We start from the raw sequence: 22,146 nt of genomic DNA, 5'->3' as shown, positions 1-22,146 counted from the left end.
CTTCAATATCATTTTGTATGATTTCAGATCTGAAATATACAAATTACAGCAGCAGCTGGAAAAGGAAAAAGAAGCAAAGAAGCAGAAAGATGATCTTTTATTTAATCTAAAAGAGGTGAGAAATTGTAAATCTAGCAATAGGCATAAAATCTTTTTTGTACTTGAACCCTACTAATATTTACAGTATTTCTTAAAGGGGGTGTCCAGTACTTACATATTGATGTTGATCAAGTGAATGTGAGATAAAGTGCAGTACTCGCCAGCGTCCACTAAGCTATATATGGGGCTGTGTACATCACTTATATATGGCCTCTGCATAGAGAATTTCAGATGATTCGTGTGTGTGCTGGTGTTGGATCCCCACCAATCTGATATTAATGACCCATTCGGATGGGTCATCAATATGTCAGTAGGGGACAATCCCTTTAATTATTTAGAGGGCAATAATTGGATAGGTTCTGCATGTAGCACACAATTATCTACCTCGCGTCCTAGAAATATGATGCCCATTTGTGAAGTTGTATAGCATCTTGATAAAGCCTCCATGTTGCAAAGCTGAATAAAAGGATGTTTTGAATTACATACTGGCTTCATCATTTTATTACATAATACTGTCTTACTATATTGAATTTTGTTCCGTCTCTAAAACAGGAACTGGATGAGCTAAAACGTAAGAAATCTGGAGAATTCAAGGTGAGCATCAGATAATATGTTTATGTTGTGTCCTGTTGTGAAAATGGAATAACAAAAGGCACTTTCCGGCAGCACAATCTTGAAGGGGCTCGCCAGGATTTCTCGTACATTGATGATTTATAAAAGTAGAAAACTAGATGAGCTAACCATTGTTGGTATCCACCATTGCATAGGTTTCGAAGGTCTGGGCAAGTAAATACATTATAAAGACAAAAAGCTGGTGTCTCTGATAAAATCTTGGCAGCTTTATACACCGTAGGATAAATCATCAATATCAGACTCTGGGGGTCTAATACCTGGGTGCCCCCCTTCAATCAGCTGTTATTAGTTCTGCTGGTGGTTGTAAGTTAACTGTGAAAAGAGCCATAAAGCACAGCGACATTCACTGCATAGTGGCCATTCTTGGGTACTACAGCTAAACTCCTATTCACTTCAATCTGAGCAGCACCTAAGAACAGCCATTACACAGTAAATGGCGCTGCGCCCTCTCGGTTCTATACACTGTTTACATTTGGCCTGCGCCAGAGCTGATATCATCTGATTGGTAGGGATATTGGATGTCGGGCCCCATGAATTTGATATTGATGGATAGGGCATCAATATAGAAAGCCTGGAAAATCCCTATCAATGTTAATGTTTGGTCCTTCAGTGGTATGTGATGTGGATGTTTCTTAATCAGGTTTCCTTAGAGGAAGTGGACTCTGAATTAATGCTGGTCCGGGAAGAACTACAGAAGGTCTGGGACATGTTGAAAACAAAAGACACGGAACTAGAAGAGCAGTACCATGAACTGGAATCTGCGCGAGACCAGGTTTGTAATGACCACTCATGTGAAATTCATTCTGTGATCACAATGTTCTCGCCCTGGCAGATGTGCCCTGATGTACTGATGAACCAGGAAGGCACCCCTTAGTTGTTGGTGAGATTCAGCTGTTAGGCACTTTTCATACACATAAGTATATTCTTAACTATTCTTTTATGACAACATAATCTCTAGTTTAGCTGCATAATTGACCCATTTTGTACTTGTTTTAATGTTTTACTTGTATTTAAAAGACAAAAAAATAGAGGGACAGTGTTCATTTTGGCATGAATGTCCACTATAGAGACCTCTGTTGAAAATGTTTGAGAATCTCTGATATAAACCAATAGCCCTTCTACAAAAAGTCACAAATTGTGCAAAAAGTTTATTTAGTGCGCCTTGCTCAACAAAAGTTGACAATATGGACGTGGGGTACCATGAGGAGGCATGGCCAAAACCAGGTTTATTAAGGGCCACGTCAGAAAATGTCTTAAATTTGTATTTAAATCTACACCTGCCTTTAGCAAACTTAGATTTTACTTTTTTAATTTAGGATAGTCTAAAATTGTGATAATTTTTTTAAGTAGTTTCTGCCTTTTCATAAATTTGGTGCAGTATTCTCCAATATTTTTTTTTAGATTGGCATATAATACACAATTCTTAACAAAACGGTCTCAGAAAAATAAAATCTATGTCTAAGAGCAGGTGCAGAATTGCAAAAAAAAATCTGACATAAAGCTAAATATACCTGTCTGAAAGTTGTTGGGGTCACGACTTTATACACATTTGTGTGCAAGTTGCAACTTTTTGAAGTTTAGTTTACTGCAAAAACTGACAAATACTGATTAATAAATGTGGGTTAATATACATGTCTGGTCTATAAGTTTTAATCCCCTTAGGGGACTTGAACCTGCAATTTTCTGTCTGTTTGTACTGCACTACAACTGTATTGCAGTATAAAGCTAAAATGACTGATTGCTTTGAAAACTGGCTGTTGCTGGGCTTCACAAGAGCATCAACATGGTAGCCAAGGGGGCCTTCAGCAAGCCCCTTGGCCGCATTTGTAACCCATCAGCACTCCTTGATCATGCTTCAGGAGGCTGATGATTGTCCATAATGGCATGACCTTGAGACGATTTGCTTTAAAAAGGCTGACTACTCTTTCTTGTTAGTGCAGATTTCCTCACAAACAGACCATCACTTCTGTATATATATGTATAATCGCAGCTGGTGGAGGAGCAAGTGATGAGACCAGTTCATTAGTCTCCTCCAATAGAAAAGTAGCTTTCCCCTGTGAGAAGTTTTACAATTCGATGAGGCTGGTCTGGTCTGATCATATGCTTCTCCCTCAGCAGCCATGTTATGGGCAGAAGTGCTGGGGTTTGTGAGCAAAGCTGTATTAAAAAGAGAAAGTGACCAGCCCCATTAAATGCCTATTATCAAATATTGTTAGTGGCATTTAAGGGGTTGACAGCTGCATTTGCTGTCTTAGCTGCTGCAAAAGGCAAATGCTGGCTGTATAATACGATCATTATCTAATAATTATGGTGCAGGCTCAGCTCTTGAGCCCTTTGCTTACACCCACACTAGACTTGTGCAGTACAAGTGTAAGGAGGAAGACCGGGCCGCGGGTACCTGTACCGAGCCAGGTCCGGAACCGTTGAGGCTGCCTCCCTTGTGGCCTGGGGGAAGAAATGTGGAGCCGGACCAACCTCTTGACCTGCACAACATAAAGAAGGATTCTTCCAGTGTCTCCAGGAGATAAAATAATAATTGTGATCAGGAGTGAAGAGGGGTGAGCTGAATACTTCTTGTTTGTGAACCTCTTGACCTGGGTAGGAGGGGCAGCTTAAAAAGCAAAGCACGTGCAGCCGCAGGCAGTTTGGCGTTAACAAGCAGCGTGCTTCAGGCTGAGCACCAGCGCTGCGACGGTCTGTGCCTGCCGGCTGCCGCCACCACCAGAGTGATTGACAAGGTGCCGGGTGCCCTGCGTCTGTCAGAGAGCGAGGTGCCGTATGCTCCGTGACTGTGAGTACTGCGCACGTGCAGAGTAGAGAGGGACGGGTACCGGACGTATACCGGCGGCCTTCCTTGCCAGAGAACATTGACCGATCCACGTTGAACTTGGAAAGACCTGCGGCCTTGTTTGCTTCGGCTGCACATGCATATGGACTAGGGGCTCAGTGGAACGAATCCGGAGACCGACCGCTGCCTCCAGAAGACGGATAATTCTTTAAAGGACCCCATCTGAGGACATCACCCAGCCGCTGCCGGTTCTACAACCCCCCGCGGGATCATCTGATGCAGAGGAGCATACAGGACACGATAAATTCCTTCATTGGACTGTCATTGCTTTACATTTGTTATCCCTATTATACCTCTGAAGCGAAGGCCGGGGAACCTCCACGGTGCAGGGAGACTACGGTGCACAATATGAGGTGCAAACAACAAAGGGTAAAATTTATTGGAAGGCTAGGAATGAAGTGGATAAGGAAGGTGCAAACAGGGGCATGCAATGGCAAAAGATAATTTGGCAAGAGTTCGTATTCTTTAGCTGGGCCGGCAAATAGCATGTTGCTCCAACTATTACAGGATCAATATATTTCAAACAGGCAAATCCAAACAATGAACACAGAATGATGCTACTCTAAGTATAGCCTCCCTGACCTCTACTAAACTGGCCACACGGCTGCCGTGTTCTGTCTATTTATGCCTACACTAGGCCCTGACGTGCACAAATTGGAACAAACTCACGGTAATGTTGGGAACTTAAGTCCAGTCCCGGGGGCCCCCAATAGTCTGGTACGGTGGTGCACACAGCTGTCTGGTAGATCAGTGAAACGTGGTCTTCTCCTTGTTTTAGGGTCCTGAAAGTGCTCCTGGAATCTGTAAATCCCTTTTTCAGTCTCTTCGTGGCTTCTCAAAACAGCACAGGACAGCCACCTTTGCTACACCTGAAGGGTCTGTTCAATTTTACAAGTCCAATACATCCAGGCTGTAAGACCTTTTACACAGCTACAAGCACTGCCATTCTCAGCAGCAGCTTCTTCTCTCTCTCCCTCTCACAGGCTCAACTCCTCCCCTCTCTAGTCTTGGGCAGTTCATAGCACAGTCTTTTGCAGGGGGAGCAGAGCATTCCATCACACCAAACAAGGGGGTGCTGTCTCTTAAAGTGGCAACGTGTCTCTTACTGTACATAACAGCACCACCCCCCTTACATGCCTCCCTACTTAAGAATGGTCGTCCTCAGCCATAACAACATCAAGGATGCAGTGTAATGAAGAAACTTGCAATGCAGGAAGAGCACCTATAGAGGAGGCAACAAAATCGATAGAGGAGGCAACAGAATCGGAAAAACAGGCAGAGAACACTGTTCTACGTATCGGACTTTTGGAACCCCTGCAGAAGACCTCTAAAATCTCTGGAGTTCTTGGCTATCTTCCAGAGGAACACTTGCTGCAGGAGTCGTAGGGAGCTCTTGTCGGGTCTCGTCCTCTCATGGTGGTAGTTGTACATCCATAAGATTACCGTCTCTGTACGGCTGAGGACCTCCCACGGTGTCAGGGACAGTCCACCACTCATCATTGATTTCACCAGCAGGCAAGACAGATTCAGGAAGTGGAGGAGCACCTTCAGGCGGCAATGGCACAGAACAGACCTCAGACCGGCATGGCCGCAGCATATTTCTGTGGAGTACCCTAGGGGCGGACGTCCCACTCTCAATCTGCATCTTGTAGACCGGGCCATCAGCATACACTAGCTGGAGTACTCTGTAAGGCTGTACTTCCCATCTCTCACTTAGTTTACCCTTGGGGCATTTCTCTCTGACTAATACTCGGTCCCCAGGTTGGAGCCGTATCTCTTGAATTGGTTTACGGCCCGTATGTTCTTTTTTCTGTAGCTGCTGACCCACCAACCGCCGTATCGTGTGTAATCGTTGCCGATGTTCTTTCACCCATGAAGTGACAGTTCGCTCCATCAGCTCCTCTGGCTGTTCCAACTTCAGCTCAATGATCTCTAGTCCAGCTCTTCCAAACAGCAGTAGATATGGAGTGTAACCCGTGGTGGAGTAGACCCGATTGTTGTAGGTCCAGATCAACTCTGGCAGGTAGTCTGGCCAGCATGCCTTCTTATCCTCCTCAGCATTTAAAGTAGGGTTTGGTTGAAGCATTCACATGCTCCGTTACCTTGAGGATGGTAAGGGGTGGTCCAGGACTGTTCAATGCCATACATGCGATACAGTTCTTCCATCACCTTGCCTTGGAAGCATTCGCCTTGGTCAGAGTGGATGTGCTTTAGGTACCCATACATCCGGATGAAGTCTTGACAGATGGCCCATGCCGCCGACTCAGAAGTCTGATCTCTAGTTGGGGTGACTACTGCAAACTTGGAGAAATGATCGGTCATCACCAAACAGTACTGTAGCCCCTGGGCCAAGTGTCCCACGAGAAGATAGTCGATCATCAAGACTTCTAGCGGTTGCTTAGTTTGTATGGTCTGGATGGGTGCCCTTTGTTCGTTACTTTTAATGAGGTTGCATATTCAACAGTGCTGGCAAGCCTCTTCCACCACAGACTCCAACCTGGGGCAGTACATGTACTGCTGTAACCATTGGTAGGTCTTTGTGGGCCTAAAGTGAGCTCCGAATTAGTGGGCTTCTTTAGCTACTTCTTGAGCCATTGCTCCCGGGATGACCACCTGTCTCGCTGGGACCTACTGGCATACCCGATGACTCTTTCATGTCCATCCTGTATCTGAGAAAGTACTGCATCGAGTCCATGAAGGCTACCATCTGTGTTCAACAGGAACTGTTGATCGAAATCTGCGTAGGCCAAAATCGAGGCTGAAGTAAGAGCACTCTTTATAGCCTGGAAGGCCTCATCTTGTCTCTGGGCCCAAGGGACGCACTGGTTCTTCGGCGCTCCGGCGGTCCCCCTCAGCAGCTCATTCAGAGGACCCGCAATCTTCGCAAAATCTTTGACAAACCGGCGGTAGTACACGGCGAGCCCAAGAAAGGCCTGGAGTTCTCTCACTGTTCAAGGGACTGGCCACTTCTGGATAGCAGCCACCTTTTCTGGTGACGGTAGAACTTCATCCTGTGACACTATGTGGCCCAGGTACTCGATCTCCCTCTTGAAGAGGTGGCACTTCTTTGGCTTCACCTTCAGTTTATGAGCTCGCAGTCTTCTGAGTACCTGTCCAAGCCGGGCAAGGTGTTCTTCGAACGAGGCAGAAAACACAATGATGTCATCCAGATAGATCAGGGTAGCTTCAAAATTTAAGTCTCTCAAATACTTTTCCATCAGCTGTTGAAACGTGCCCAGAGCATTGGAGAGCCCGAAAGACATCTGGTTAAACTCAAACAATCCCATAGGGAGGATGAAGGTGGTTTTTGCTTTGTCTTTCTCTGCCAAGACTATTTGCCAGCATCCAATTGCTAGGTCCAAGGTGGAGAAGTACTTGGCTTTCCCCAACGCTGTCAAGGATACCTCGATGCGGGGTAATGGGTATGAGTCTCGAACAGTGCAGGCATTGAGTTTCCTGTAATCTATGCAGAACCGGATGGTCCCATCCTTTTTCTTGACGAGCACCACTGGGGCCGCCCAAGGGCTCTGACTACTCTGCACCATTTCTGAATCCAGCATCTGCCTCAGTAATGTCTTCACCTCTTGGTATATCTTGGGTGGGCTATGCCGGTATCGTTCTCAAATTGGACGAGCATCCCCGGTCGGTATCTTGTGTGTGATGGCTTCAGTACAGCCGAAATCTTCGGTGTGATGGGCGAATGCAGCCTGATTTTCCCACAGCATAGCTTCTATTGCCTGCACACGCTCAGGGCCAAGAGCCTACACATCCACTTCCATTTGATCAAGGATGACCCGTCCACTCCACTCCGGGGATGGCGTCTCTTCGGCCCCCGCAGCAACTGATAGGATCCACCCCGCACCTTCCATCGGCGATAAAGACATCTCCTTCTGACTCACTACTTCACCCTTATGTAGGTATACCAGGGCCAGATCTGTCCCTCCTGGCAAGGTGACCTCCCCGGGGCCCACATTCAAAGCTCTTGTGGGGAAGTGTCCTCGCTGGACCACAGCTATCGTTCGAGCTATCATGACTTCTTGGTCAACTCCTCTGTCTACCACAGGCTGAACAATCACTTTCAACCTGTCGAGGTTGCGACGAGTCCCCACTGGAAGGTGTAATATACTTTCTTGCTCGGGAGGCAGGATTACAGGCTCTTTGCCAGGGGCCCTGATGACACCTACTGTCTGGTAAGATGGCACACTCTTCTGGGTCCCACAGATGTGGATCAGTCACTGAAGGGCATCTTGAGAAGGCTTTATGTGTAGTAGCCTTCTTCCAATAACTGGGTCCCCGTTTGGTAAAAATAATCTGATCGAGTTCACGTAGGATATTCATTCCCAGTACTACAGGTACATCTTCTTTGGTGGGCGCAGGGACTAGCTGGATCCCTTTTCTCCCCACTTCTTGCCCACAGATTTGAATATTCATCCACACGACCCCTGTGATAGGGATTGGTTGTTGGTTGGCAGCAAACAACCGTATCAATGTCTCCTTCTCTGGCTTGGCCAGGGCCTGAAAATGCTGCTTGAAATACATTTCTGGCATCGTCGTCACTTGTAACCCGGTATCTATCAAGCAATCCACTGGAACACCCTCGAATTCAGCATGCAGGATGGGACTCCCAGCAATCAAGTGTTTATTATGATAATGAGCGGCCTACTACTGCACTACTGCGGGGGGATTGGTAGTTTAACGGTGGCTTCCGCTGGCTTTGAGCATAATTCTGACAGTCTCTGGCAAGGTGCCCCCGTCCTACACATTCCCAGCATTGGATGCCTCCTCCTTGCCGGGGAGCACCTCATGCCTGTCCTTGTGCCTCCAATGCCTGATGGGAGGGAGCTTGCACCCACTGATCCCTTATCGGTCGGGCCGAAGAATGGTTTTATGAGTACGATGGGTCAGACTGTTGTTCTGCCACGGCAGGCAACAGGCAGGGCTGACAGGGGCTGGCACAGCCGAGTAGGGACGTTCAGCAGACAGATCTCCCATTCTTTGCTCCATCTGGGTCAGTTTGTTTTGCACATTGACAAGGGACCACTGCAAGTCTTGCACCACCTGGACCAGCACCTCCTGATGGTTTGGGTCCCCTCTGGTATTGGAGCCCTGGACACTTATCACCCCAGACACGTAACTGTCTTCTTTGCTTCGGGCCACTGTTTCTGCCAGGATTTGACGAAATGTAAGAGCCGGATCTGCCCGGACCCGTTCTGACAGTGCTGACAGGATGCTTTGCAGCCGGGACACCAAGTCAGACAGTGGCATATTATTGCCGTCAAACTAAATGTGGTGCCCATAGGGAGTGTCCTTGCAGGGGTTCCACCAATGCCCACAGCATCCTCACTAACATTAACATTCCAACCGTTGCTGTCTGCTGCTTCCATCTTGGTGACAGTCACCCTGCTCGCAGCGCCACTTGAAGCAATGGCCGGGGAACCACCACGTGCAGGAATGAAGTGGATAAGGAAGGTGCAAACAGGGGTATGCAGTGGCAAAAGATAATTTGACAAGAGTTTGTATTCTTTAGCTGGGCCGTCAAATTGCACTGTGCTCCAACTATTACAGGATCAATATATTTCAAACAGGCAAATCCAAACAACGAACACAGAATGATGCTACTCTAAGTACAGCCTCCCTGACCTCTACTAAACAGGCCACACGCCTGCCGTGTTCTGTCTATTGAAGCCTACACTAGGCCCTGACATGTGCACAAATGGGAACAAACTCACGGTAACGTTGGGTACTTAGGTCCAGTCCCGGGGGCCCCCAATAGTCCGGTACGGTGGTGCACACAGCTGTCTGGTAGATCCGTGAAACGTGGTCTTCTCCTTGCTTCAGGGTCCTGAAGGTGCTCCCGGAAACTGTAAATCCCTTTCTCGGTCTCTACGTGGCTTCTCAAAATAGCACAGGACAGCCACCTTTGCTACACCCGAAGGGTCTGTTCAATTTTACAAGTCCAATTCATCCAGGCTGTGAGACCTTTTACACAGCTACAAGCACAGCCATTCTCAGCAGCAGCTTCTTCTCTCTCTCCCTCTAACAGGCTCAACTCCTCCCCTCAGTCTTTTGCAGGTGGAGCAGAGCATTCCATCACACCAAACAAGGGGGTGCTGTCTCTTAAAGTGACAGCGTGTCTCTTACTTACTCTTACTGTCCATAACAGCACCACCCCCCTTACACCTCCTTTAGCCATTAACCTCCCTGCTAGGAGTGCATACCTTGTTCTATTAAATTGTTACATCTTGTTAACCCTTGCTCTTCCTACTGTCTGTCATTGCATCCCGCAACCTGCTTACACATGTGCGGCATATGTCAGGAAAATGTTAAAGGATATGGATATGTCATATATCCTTAACTGCATGTATTTTTGGCTAAACATTTTTTCAATTGAGTTTCATTAAAAATTTTGCACCATCTGTCTTCTGCAGCCTGTGTGTTATGACTTCTGTTGTTGGCTTATAATCTGATGGGAGAGTTTATAGCTCTTATCTTCCTTCATGTGAACCTCTCTCAGTTGATTTATGACCACAAAGTTCAGCTCAAATATGATAGTCATAAATCAACTGAGAGGAGCTCAGAAAAAGGAATAAAAGTTAAAACTTCTCCCATCTGAACAATCTCACTGACAGGTTCTCAGTTAACTCATTCCCTCTTCCAGCAATTCACAGTGCAATAAAGAGGATATAGAAGACAAGTGGTGCAATTTTTGTGGCCAAAAATATATGCCTTTAAGTATTTAGAAAATTGCCCCTAAAGGTGTCCATATGCTTTAATAAATACTTGTACTGATACATGTTAAAATAGAAATACAACTAATAAGTCAGGTAATGTTAAAGGGTTTGTCTAGGATTACTAGTTTTTGTTCATTGTAGTGATGACATTGCGTACATGCCGGTGACCAATGCAAACTTTTAAAATAACTGTTCTTTACTCACCCTCCCCAGGTCCAGCGTTGCCTCTCTGACATTACCCTCATTTTTATTGATAGGCTGCAGCTGTGATGTCAACATCTATAATGCTACGGTCAATCGCTGGGCTCAGGAGATCTGCCAATGACCACTCAAGCCTCTGAGCTCAGTGATTGAGTGTAGTGCTGTCAACTTGACATCACCACTGCAGCCTATCAACAAAGACTGGAGAGGCAGCACCGGACCTTGGGAGGGGGAGTGAAAACTGAGTTTTTAGAAGTCTGCAAGCATATAGTATAATAATAATATTTTAATTGGGACAACCCTTTTAACAGGTGAGTAATAGGTATTTTTATTTTATCACATTCTCTGCTGTTTGATATTTTATTAACTTCTTGGACACCCATTTGGTGACAAAGTTTATTTTAAATGTCTATATTTATTATACTTTAAATAGTATACAGAATGCAGTACAGAAAAAGTCCGACTGGAACAACTGGTCAACTCTCTACAGAAACAGGTGGAAGAAAAGTAAGTTATTCCTGCCTTTGCCAGCCATGAAATACATAGACTGTATGGACCAAAGTATTGGGAAACCTACCCATTACAACCACAGGAGCTTTTATGACCCTTTCTAAATCTATAGGCGTTAACAATGAGACGGTCCCTTCGCAGCTAGATTTTTTACACGTAATATCCGAATCGTAAAGTGCTGCTGAATAGGTTGGCGCTATATAAATAAAACTTTGCATCATTATTTACTCATTCAACCAGAGGAGCATTTCCGAGGTCAGACACTGATGTTGGGAAGGAGGACCTGGTTCGCCATCTTCTAGTTTGACCCAATGGTGTGAGATTCAAGTTCTTTCACACCAAAGAATTTCCATAGTGCAATGACCCAAGAGGCAATCCTTTCATGTTCTGTAATCAAGGTACTGGCCGCTTCACAAGCCCTCCTGTCTACACTAGCAACCAACCAGGAGACAACGCCATCTCTCAGAGGCAGGGTTGCCTGTCATCCAGAAATTAGTACTTTTGCTAAAATGCCCTTTAACTACAATATTTTCGATTTATTTCAATAACCATATCACAGTGACTGGCTGAAATTTTTTATTTTTTTTATTTTTTACAACTTGCATAGGGAACGGGCATTGAAACATCTTCAGCACATTAGGGAGGTCGAGAAGACTGAGATGAGCATAGAAAAATCGTCACTGGAGTTGAAGGTACAAAGTAACTTATAAGACATTTAAAATGGGAATGTATCGCAATATTTTTATTTAATTAATAATAATGTTATAAATATTTATTTTTAAAATAAAGTAAAATGTACTTTATTAACATTATTTTTAATTTCAGTCACTGGAGGCTGTCATTTTCATTTGCTGTTGTGTAAGTGTCAGAACACGACACTTAGGCCTTCTTCACACGTCCTGGTGATTCCTGTACAGGAAAAACCAGTACTGGTGAAATTCATGGTCTGTGTTCATGTGCCATCCGTATGTATGTATGTGACATCCACGTGACACCCGTATATCTCTGTGTGACACGTACCAGTGCCTGGGAAAAGTGGTACAGTTCGCAATGATCCCAGGTGCTGAAAGCAGTTCTCATCATTGTCGCCTGGTCTCCCTGAGATCAGCGCGACCAGGCGACAATGATTGCCCATAGTTTTGCAGCAAACATATGTGAAAAAAAGAGAGTAGATGGCATTCACCGTCTTAAAATTCCAATGCTTTATTCTGACAACTTAAAATAGCAGAGGCAGGAGAGTTTTTTTTTTGCTGGATACAAAATCAGGACGACAGCTGTTTCGCGTGAGTGTGCGCTTCTACAGGTCTCTGGACAAATGGGAAGTGACAAGGCTCTTATACAAAAGAATGCAAGGAGCCGCCCCACTCTGTACCTTAATCCCTGCTTTAGATCAAATGATCACACAAAAAAAGTTTTTTTCACAAATAAACAAATTAAAAACATTCAATAAAAAATGGATGAACATAAGAAAATAAATTACAAAAATACAGCCATATCTACCTTGTCATTAAAACCACCTGGACCCTGAGCTCATGTTCGCAGAATCCATTCTGCCTCCCTATGGTGGTCACCTCCTTCAGACGGGGCATTAAATCTCTCAATTCCTGCAAATCTTAAGATGGTGGAATCCCCATTATGTTGCTCATGTACACACTTTATCAATCTCGGGACACCTTTTTTATTCTGAATAGAATTTTTAAAGTGTTCTCTAATGCGAACAAATAATGGACGGATTGTTTTCCCTATATAAAAAAAAAATCTACAGTGACAAAAAAAAATCACATAAACTGTGAAACAAGTGCGGCAAGAAATGAAATCCTGAACTATGTTTCACACTCCCTATAATTAACTCTTTTGTTGTCAAGTGGAACTGGCAAAATGAACAATTTCCACATCTAAAGTTCCCTTTAGGAATCCCTTCCTCCAACCAGTTTTTAGATTTCAATTTAGCCCGATTCTGAACTAACAAATCTTTGAGGTTTTTTGCTCTTTTATTTGAAATTAAAGGGCCCCTTGATAACCATATCAGCAACCCCTTCCTCCTTTTCCAAAATGTGCCAATGTTTATTAATGATTGATCTAATCTGTCTGTCCATCGGACTGAATGTAAAACTGAACATAAAACCATTTTGCTTTTTAATATCATTTTTCTTTTTAACAGTCGAAGTCTCTGCTGTAAATGGGGGAGAAAAAATAGATGAAGCAGGAAGCTCTGCTCTGTCCCATGCTGCCCTCAACAAAGGCGCTGGATAACCTCTTGCCAAAAGCCTATGAAATAAGTCTATGGATTGTTGAACACAGCGGTCGGGATCATTGTTGATCCTTTTTGTTCTTGTTCTTAAGAATTGACTGAACGACACTGATCTTTTTATATGCATAGGATGTGCACTATGAAAATACAAAAGTGAATTTGTGGATGAGGGTTTTCTAAATACCTCTGTGGTAAAATTACCTTGATGTTCTAAAACCAATACATCCAAGAACTCCATACGGGAGCCCTCAAAAATACTGGCAAGTTTCATATTCATTGTATTTGAAACATTAAGATATACCACAAAACTACCAAAGGACTCTGAGGACCCGTCCCAAATTATAAAAATGTCATCCACAAAACGGATATACAATTTGATATACCTCAAAAACGGATTTTCTATGGCATAGATATACTTCTCCTCAAAAACGGAAAGAAAAATGTTAGCAAACGTACATGCAACAGGGGGCCCCATCGCGGTACCCACCTGTTGCAAGTACCATGTGTCCAAAAACTTAAAAGCATTCGTTTTCAAAATAAATTGAATACCATCACAAATAAAATCCACAAAATCACCGCTCTTCCCTGTGTCCGCAAGAATACTCCTGACAGCTGCAAAAAAGAATAAATAAAAAAAGGCAAAAAACAATGCTTTATCATCATACCGCCTAACAAAAAGTGGAATAAAATGCGTTCAAAAAGACAACTATAAATAAACATGGCAACATCGGTATTCTTACACCTGTGTTGCCATCTTAATTATATGGGTCCACTGCATACTGATAGTGCATTTGTCTGGAGGCCTGGACGGGTAAACCTTTTTGCTCCTTTGCTGTTTTCTATTATTAGAGGATTTTTAAGTCCTCTTTCTGTGCTATTTCAGTGTTAGGATTGAGTCCAGAGTAACTCTGCTGCCTCATCACAGTGAATGTATCCCTCAGGGGTTTCATCTGATTCACGTTACTCAGAGATTTAGATGGAAGCCCTAATGTAAGTGAGCAGCATAGAGCGTCGGATAAGTGTTAACCCAAAAGTTATGTAAAATGTTCTTAACAAAAGCTTCAACTCAATCCACTAAAAAACCCCCATCATCTGATAACAGGCTTCCATGTTACTGGTAGTACCAAAGGCTCTGGAAAAGCAAAATGACTCCTCACCCTCCAAAAGAAATTCAACAAATTCTGCACTCCCAAATCCAAATGCCTCCTCCCTTCTGAGCCCCACAGTGTGCCTAAAACACATATAGCGTTCACATGTTTGGCATTTCTGAAGCGATGAGAGCCAGCCTAATTTACAGGTGCGGGATTCGAGAAGCATGAGCTGGGCATAACGCTATGGTCACTACAACAGCAGTTTGGAATTTTTCCTCAGCAACATTCAGCTTGTTACCAGAAAACACCCATGGAGTCAAAATCATCACTACACCTGTAGATAAATTTTGGAGTATAAATTTTTGGAGTATAATTTCCAAAATATGGTCACTTGAGAGAGGGATTCTGCTCTTCTGGCACTTTGGGGCTCAGTACATGGAGTCCGCAGATTATTCTAGGAAAATCTGCGCTCCAGAAGGCAAATAGCACTTTGTCCCTACAGAGTCTCACCTTTAAGTCCAGTAATGTGCCTGCACTGTTGATATTATGTTGTAACTGATGTGTGGCTGACTGAGCATTTAGGCATCACACGGCAATCAAAGACTTCATAGATTTATTTTTCGTCACAATTAGCAATGATCCAGAAATTAACGTCTGTAATAATTTTACTTTCTTATGTTGGTGTAATTATTATACTGTATTGACTTGTGTCTTGCTTTTATCCTCCTTGATTTTTTAGCTGGTGGAGATGCAAGAGCCAAATGGGAGAGTGTCCTCATTCAATATTGGCAATGCTTCCCACACTGAACAAAAAAGTAGCAGTCACATAGGGTCCCAAAATGAAGAGAGCAAAAATAATTGTCCGCGCTGTGAAGTCTTCCTGCAACAACTAGACAAGGCAATTAAAGGTAGGTCATTTGTAATCTACTTTTGAAGTGAAAAGCTTGCTTTGTTTCCTTCAAAGTAATCACATATTGCTGCTCCTGAGAACTAAGATGATACAGAACTGATTAACTGCATATTCCCATATCTCTGTGTAGGGAATTACAGGGAATCTGTCACCCTATTTTTCACCTATCAGCTGCCGACACTGACATCAGGGGCTTATCTACAGCATTAATGCTGCATCTACAGCATTAATGCTGTAGATAAGCCCCCGATATAACCTGAAAGATAAAAAAAAAGTTAGATTATACTCACAGTGGCGTTCGGTCCGGTCCGATGGGTGTCGCCGTCCTGTCCGGCGCCTCCCATCTTCTAATGGTGACATCCTCTGCTGCCTGTCGTGGCTCCTGCGCAGGCGCACTGCTCTGCCCTCAACAGGGCAGAGCAGTTTGCCTGCACAGGAGCCACGACAGGCAGCAAAGAAGAAGATGTCACCGTTAGAAAAAGGGAGGCGCCGGACCGCAACACCCATCGGACCAAGACTGGACCGCCCCCTGGTGAGTATAATCTAACTCTTTTTTCTTATCTTTCAAGTATCTTTCAGGTATGTTTTATTTAGTACTGCAGCCACTATTACATGATGTACTGTATATCATACTCAAACTGATGAATGTTTCTCTTTAAGACACCACATTGCAATTCCCTATATATGGATATTAGAAAAAGGCAATAAATAATGCAGTTAACCAGTTTTGTATTACCTTTGCTCTCATGAGCAGTTTATACACCGATGATTATAAAGTAAAAGCATACCGCCTCCAAGACTTCTCCCGAATATCCCCTATCCCCTGGAATTCCTTGCCCCAACAAGTCCGGCTATCAACCAAATTCGGATCCTTCAGATGGAACCTGAAAACCCATCTCTTCAGGAAAGCTTACAGCCTGCAATGACCCTGCTACCTCCTCATCACTACCGGAGCTTCCGCCTCACCAACACCGGAGCTGCTGCAACCCCCCAACCTACTGTCTCCTTCCCCACCATCCTGTACAGCGTCGGACTGGAACACCTTGGGCCCACAAGAGAAAATCATTCTTGGGGCCCACTATGTAGCTGCATAGAGTTAAATACCAGACCACCAATTGTGCGGTAAAACACGCTAATATCCGGGTATAATATAAGGTTGTACATGTCTTAATTATGTAGCAGGAGTTGGGGTAGCCCCCTCATAGAATATAAAGCAGCCCCCTCATAGAATATAATGTAGACCCCTCATAGAATATAATGCAGCCATCTCATAGAATATAATACTGCCCCCCTCATAGGGTATAATGCACCCCCTCATAGGGTATAAAGCTATATAGATATATAGATATAGAGTTAGATAGATATAGATAGAAAGATAGATGTAGAAATAGATAGATATAGAGATAGATAGTAGATAATGGATAGAAAGTAGATAATGGATAGATATAGATAGAAAGATTCATAGAGATAGATAGAGATAGATATAAAGATAGATATAGAAAGAAATATAGATAGATAGATAGATTGATAGGTAAATAGATATAGAGATAGATAGAAAATAGATAATGGATAGATAGATAGATAGATAGATAGATATAGAGATAGATAGCTATAGATAGAAAGATATAGAGATAGATATATAGATAGAGATAGATAATAGATAGAGATATACAGATATAATAATATAGACATATATAGATAGATATAGAGATAAATATATATAGATAGATGGCTATAAATAAAAATAGATATAGAGATATATATAGAGATAGATATAGAGATAATAGATATAGAGATAGATAGATATAGAGATAGATATAGAGACAGATAGATATAGAAAGATAGATATAGAGATAGATATAGAGATAATAGCTAGATATAGAGATATGTATAGAGATAGATAGATATAGAGTTAGAAAGATAGATAGATATAGAGAGAGATATAGAGATAGATAGAGATAGCTAGATAGATAGATGGATAGATAGATATAGATAATAGAGATAATAGATAGATATAATAGATATAGAGATAGATATAGAGATAGATGGATAGATCAATAGATAGATAGATAAAGAGAGAGAGAGAGAGAGATAGATAATGAGATATAGAGATAGATATAGAGATATAGTGTTAGATAGAAAGATAGATATAGAGATAGATAGATATAGAGATAGATAGATATAGAGATAGATAGATATGGATATAGAGATAGATATGGATATAGAGATAGATATGGATATAGAGATAACAGATAGATATAGAGATAGATAGATAGAATATATAGATAGCTATAGAGAGAGAGATATAGAGAGAAACAGATATAGATATAGAGATAGATATAGAGATAATAGATAGATATAGAGATAGATATAGATATAAAGATAGATAGAGATAGAGAGAGCGGTAGATAGAGAGAGAGATAGATATAGAGAGAGATAGATACAGAGATCGATAAATAGAGAGATATAGCTATAGATAATAGATAGAGATAGATAGATAAAGATAGATAATAAATATAGAGATAACAGATAGATATAGAGATAGAGTAAGATAGAAAGATATAGAGATAGGTAGATATAGATAATAGAGATAGCTAGATAGATAGACATAATAGATAGATATAGATATAGATAGATATAGAGATAGATAGAAAGATAGATATAGAGATAGATGTAGAGATAGAAAGATAGATATAGAGATAGAGCGATAGATAGATAGAGATAGATATAGATAATAGATAGAGATAAATAGATAGAGATAGATAGATATAGAGATAGATATAGAGATAGAAAGATAGATAGATATACAGAGAGATAGATATAGAGATAGAGATAAATAGATAGATATAGAGAGAGATATAGAGAGAAATAGATATAGATATAGAGATAATAGATATATATAGAGATAGATAGATATAGATATAGAGAGAGATAGATACAGAGAAAAGATATAGAGATAAATAGATAAAGATAGATAGATATATAGATATAGAGATAGAAAGATAGATATAGAGATAGAGCGATAGATAGATATACAGAGAGATAGATATAGAGATAGATAGAGATATATAGATAGATAGCTATAGAGAGAGATATAGAGATAGATATAGAGAGAAATAGATATAGATATAGAGATAGAGATAGATATATAGATATAAAGATAGATATAGAGATAGAGCGATAGATAGTGAGAGATATAGATATAGAGATAGATAGATACAGAGAAAAGATATAGAGATAGATAACGGATAGATAAATAGATAGGTATAGAGATAGATAGATATAGATATTAGATAGAGATATATATATATAGATAAAGATAGATATAGATGGTAGCTAGATAGATAATAAATATAGAGATAATAGATATAGAGATAGAGTAAGATAGATAGATATAGAGATAGATAGACATAATAGATAGATATAGAGATAGAAAGATAGATATAAAGATAGAGCGATAGATAGAGATAGATATAGAGATAGATAGATATAGATAATAGATAGAGATAGAAAGATAGATAGATATAAGAGAGATAGAGAGAGAGATATATAGAGATAGATAGATAGATAGATAGAGACAGATAGATAGAGAGAGCGAGAGATATAAAAAAAAATAACAAAACACAATACTCACCTCTCCTCCTCGCTCCCACGCTGATCCCGGCCTCAGTGTCAGGAGCTGCCCCCTCTGCCAGACACACAGCGGGTGCGCGATGTAGTGACGTCATCGCGCACTGGCTGTGAGCCAGGAGCAGAGAGGACTGAGGGCGGCGCCGGCCCTGATTTACAGCTGTAGTCTGCAGAGCGGCTTACTGGGCTGGGGGCGGGGCCTCTGGGGGTGGAGACCTGAAATGATATTCACTGCTTCGCAGTGAATATTCATTTCTCTTTAGCAGCGGGGACAGGGGCTCCTGCCTCCTGACACCCGCTGCTGCTCCGCTGGCAGGGGCCCCCATAGCAGCTGCATGGTGTGCGACACACCACTGGCTGGGGGCCCCTGGAGCAGCGGGGCCCTAGGCAACTGCTGGCCCTGTATGCCAGCAGGTGCCAGGGCCCACCAGATGCCAGGGCCCACCGGAGAATCCACCGGTTCTCCGGTGGGCCAGTCCGACGCTGATCCTGTAGCATGTAAGCCCGAAAGGGCAGGGTCCTCTCTCCCCTCTGTATCAGTCTGTCATTGTTAGTTTGTTTACTGTAAGTGATATCTGTAATTTGTATGTAACCCCTTCTCATGTACAGCACCATGAAATCAATGGTGCTATATAAAGAAATAATAATATGCTAATAATATGCCTTTACCTTAAAGGCAACAACAACGATATAAACTTAACCTGCATTTAGTAAAAGCATGTAAATGATGAAGGCAATGTCTGATCATTGGGCCCCTGGCAAACAGATGATTTTGTAGGGAAAAGGCATGGCCAGCCAGACATGTATTATTGCATACACAAATTACCTGAGTTTGACAAAGCCAGAGAAATTGCTTATTCATGCAAGGTCCTAACAAGTGATGACCGAACATGCTGGGATAAGGTGTTATGCGAGCATGTACGAGTGCTAATTGAGTGTCTTCGGCGTGATCAAAAAATGTTCGACAGCTGCAACACATGCAGGGATTGCCTGTTTGTTAGACAATCCCTGCATGTGCTGCAGCTGTTGAAGAGCTGTGAGACATGCAGCCGCGGGGACTCGAATAGATTATCTGAGCACTCCGAAGTCACTCGGTTAGCACACGAGCATGCTCAGATAACAGCTTATCTGAGCACATTCACTCATCACTAGTACTAATATCAGATGGACGAGGTGTGTGACAGAACAGCCCTTTCCATGGTGTACATTGTAATAATATATATTGTTCCATATTATAAAAATAACCAGATCTGCATTTTAACCAGGGTGCCAGGAACGTAATGTGGAATTACAGGAGCAAAAGGACCAAACACTGGCGTCTCTGTACCAACTGCAAGATATTCTAAAGGTAACTATTTCTACCTCCTCTGTCAGTGAGCACAAGAAAGGTTATCCTGCCATTTACCAAATTATGTAAATATTACAGAAAGAAATTTGATTTAACAATGCTAAAAAAAGGAGAAAAAAACAGCAAGGTACACAGTCTCCATTGTTAAATGTGTCACAAGACACTCAACAATTGTATCATAGTTATCTTATGGCATGATGTCAGGTTATCTTCCAGTTGTGCTCACATGAATAAGATAAGTATCTTATAAGTATGTATAATGTTGACTCGATTGAGAACTCAGTGTTGATCCATACAGTATATTGGTGTAATAAGCAAACACTTAAAATAGAAATTAAAGAAGGTAATAAATAACCCTGTAGGAGTTATAATTGTAAGTGAGTAAGGTGTCTGACAAGCAGTATTCAGAAATAAAAATAATAGTCATATGACATAAAACGTGGTGATATCTTCAATGGAAGGCAGCCGGGTCCTCTTGCCTTTACAATAATCCTAGTTAGTTTGTGTACATCTTGGATATAAGGAAGACTAGAAAAATTACAATTGTGAGAACATTGCTATGTATGGACCTCATACATATTAGACAAAACTCAGCTAGCCAAACCTGCCAATATTGGCTGTGTCTAATATGTATAGGGGCCTCCTAACCCTTTGAGAGAAAGATCTGGCCTGTTGGATTTTTAACTGTGGGAGATTGGGAGGTAAGCCTCTGTCATAGGAGTCCACTCTTATGTATGCAGAAATTGGAAGAAATTGTGCAAATGAAAACTATCAGTCGGCCATCAGCTACCTAATATGTATGGGTGCCTTTACAAATCATGGGGCTCCTTCTACTTTCTATTGCTGTAAGAGAAAAAATTATACTGAATATTTGTGTTGCATCCAGACCCAAACAGAACTCTTTAATGGATTGTGTCACTACATATAGCCCCCTTAATATGAGATAAATGAATCTGATTCCTTAGACTTGGCCAACCATACATTTTCTTCTGAAATGTAGTAATGCATGGCAGCTCTTCATAAGAATGGTCATCCATTAAATACATTGCTGGCCTAAGTCTTCCAGAATTAGAGCATTTGGAGTCCCCAATGATACCGGGAACAGAGTTTTGCAGAACGCTGTCATAATGATGCTGGGGTGGCGCATGCTCGGCCTACAATCCATTCATTGTGTCTGGGACCGCAGTAAATAGTTGTATGTTGTACTCAACGTTCTCTGGCAGTATCATAGACAATCAATAAAGCAGTAGTTAACCATTAGTTCCTCCTGTCAAAAAGGGCTACTTATCTTCCAACCTTTAAGTAGGGGATGACTTTCATCAGACCAATTCCTTTTACCAAGATTTACAAGGATGTTTCCACAATGGAATCTCCTTTTAGATTCTTTATGGTAAGAAGGCAAGCCGATGCACTCAGTGTGACACTCTGAGATGCTTTGGTTCCTGGCATTCCTGTGGATGTGACTGACACAATCTAAGAATCTATGCATTGATCCAGACAAAGTACATCCCTTTATAGCAGCAGTGTTCTCTAATGACAGTGGTCTCTTTCAGCAGAATAATGTGTCTTGTCACACCTCACAAATCAATCAGGAATAGTTTGAAGAACATGACAAAGATGGAAGTGTTGATTTGGCCTCCAAATTCCCCAGATCTCAGTCTAATCAAACAACTGAGGGATGTTCTGGAAAACATGTCCGATCGATTGAGGCCAGAACTTGCTACTTACAGAGCTTAAATAAGCTTTTGCCAGCGTCTTGGTATCAGGTAATACAGGACACCTTTAGAGATATTGTAGGATCCATGCCTTGACAACTTGAGCCTGTTTTGCTAGAATTTAGTTATTTTATGTATTTATTTTACTCACTTATATAGTGCCATTAATCCCTTAGCAC

General features: G+C 42.1%; 1 protein-coding gene across 1 annotated transcript in view; it reads left to right on the top strand.

Moving 5' to 3' along the window:
- LOC141093076 (uncharacterized) overlaps positions 1–22,146 on the top strand; it is an 86,997-nt gene that overhangs the window by 48,275 nt on the left and 16,576 nt on the right. Inside the window, exons 14-20 of the mRNA XM_073579535.1 lie at positions 28–115; positions 652–693; positions 1,373–1,504; positions 10,946–11,019; positions 11,630–11,714; positions 15,104–15,272; positions 20,170–20,252. Of these exons, the coding sequence (XP_073435636.1) occupies positions 28–115; positions 652–693; positions 1,373–1,504; positions 10,946–11,019; positions 11,630–11,714; positions 15,104–15,272; positions 20,170–20,252 (673 nt within the window). The remainder of the gene's footprint in view (positions 1–27; positions 116–651; positions 694–1,372; positions 1,505–10,945; positions 11,020–11,629; positions 11,715–15,103; positions 15,273–20,169; positions 20,253–22,146) is intronic.

The sequence above is a fragment of the Dendrobates tinctorius genome, unplaced genomic scaffold, assembly GCF_039654945.1.
Source record: "Dendrobates tinctorius isolate UK_male_01 unplaced genomic scaffold, ASM3965494v1 ptg000062l, whole genome shotgun sequence".
Classification (NCBI taxonomy): Eukaryota; Metazoa; Chordata; class Amphibia; order Anura; family Dendrobatidae; genus Dendrobates; species Dendrobates tinctorius.
Note: the sequence above shows the minus strand (reverse complement) of the source record. Positions and strands in the feature narration are given on the sequence as shown.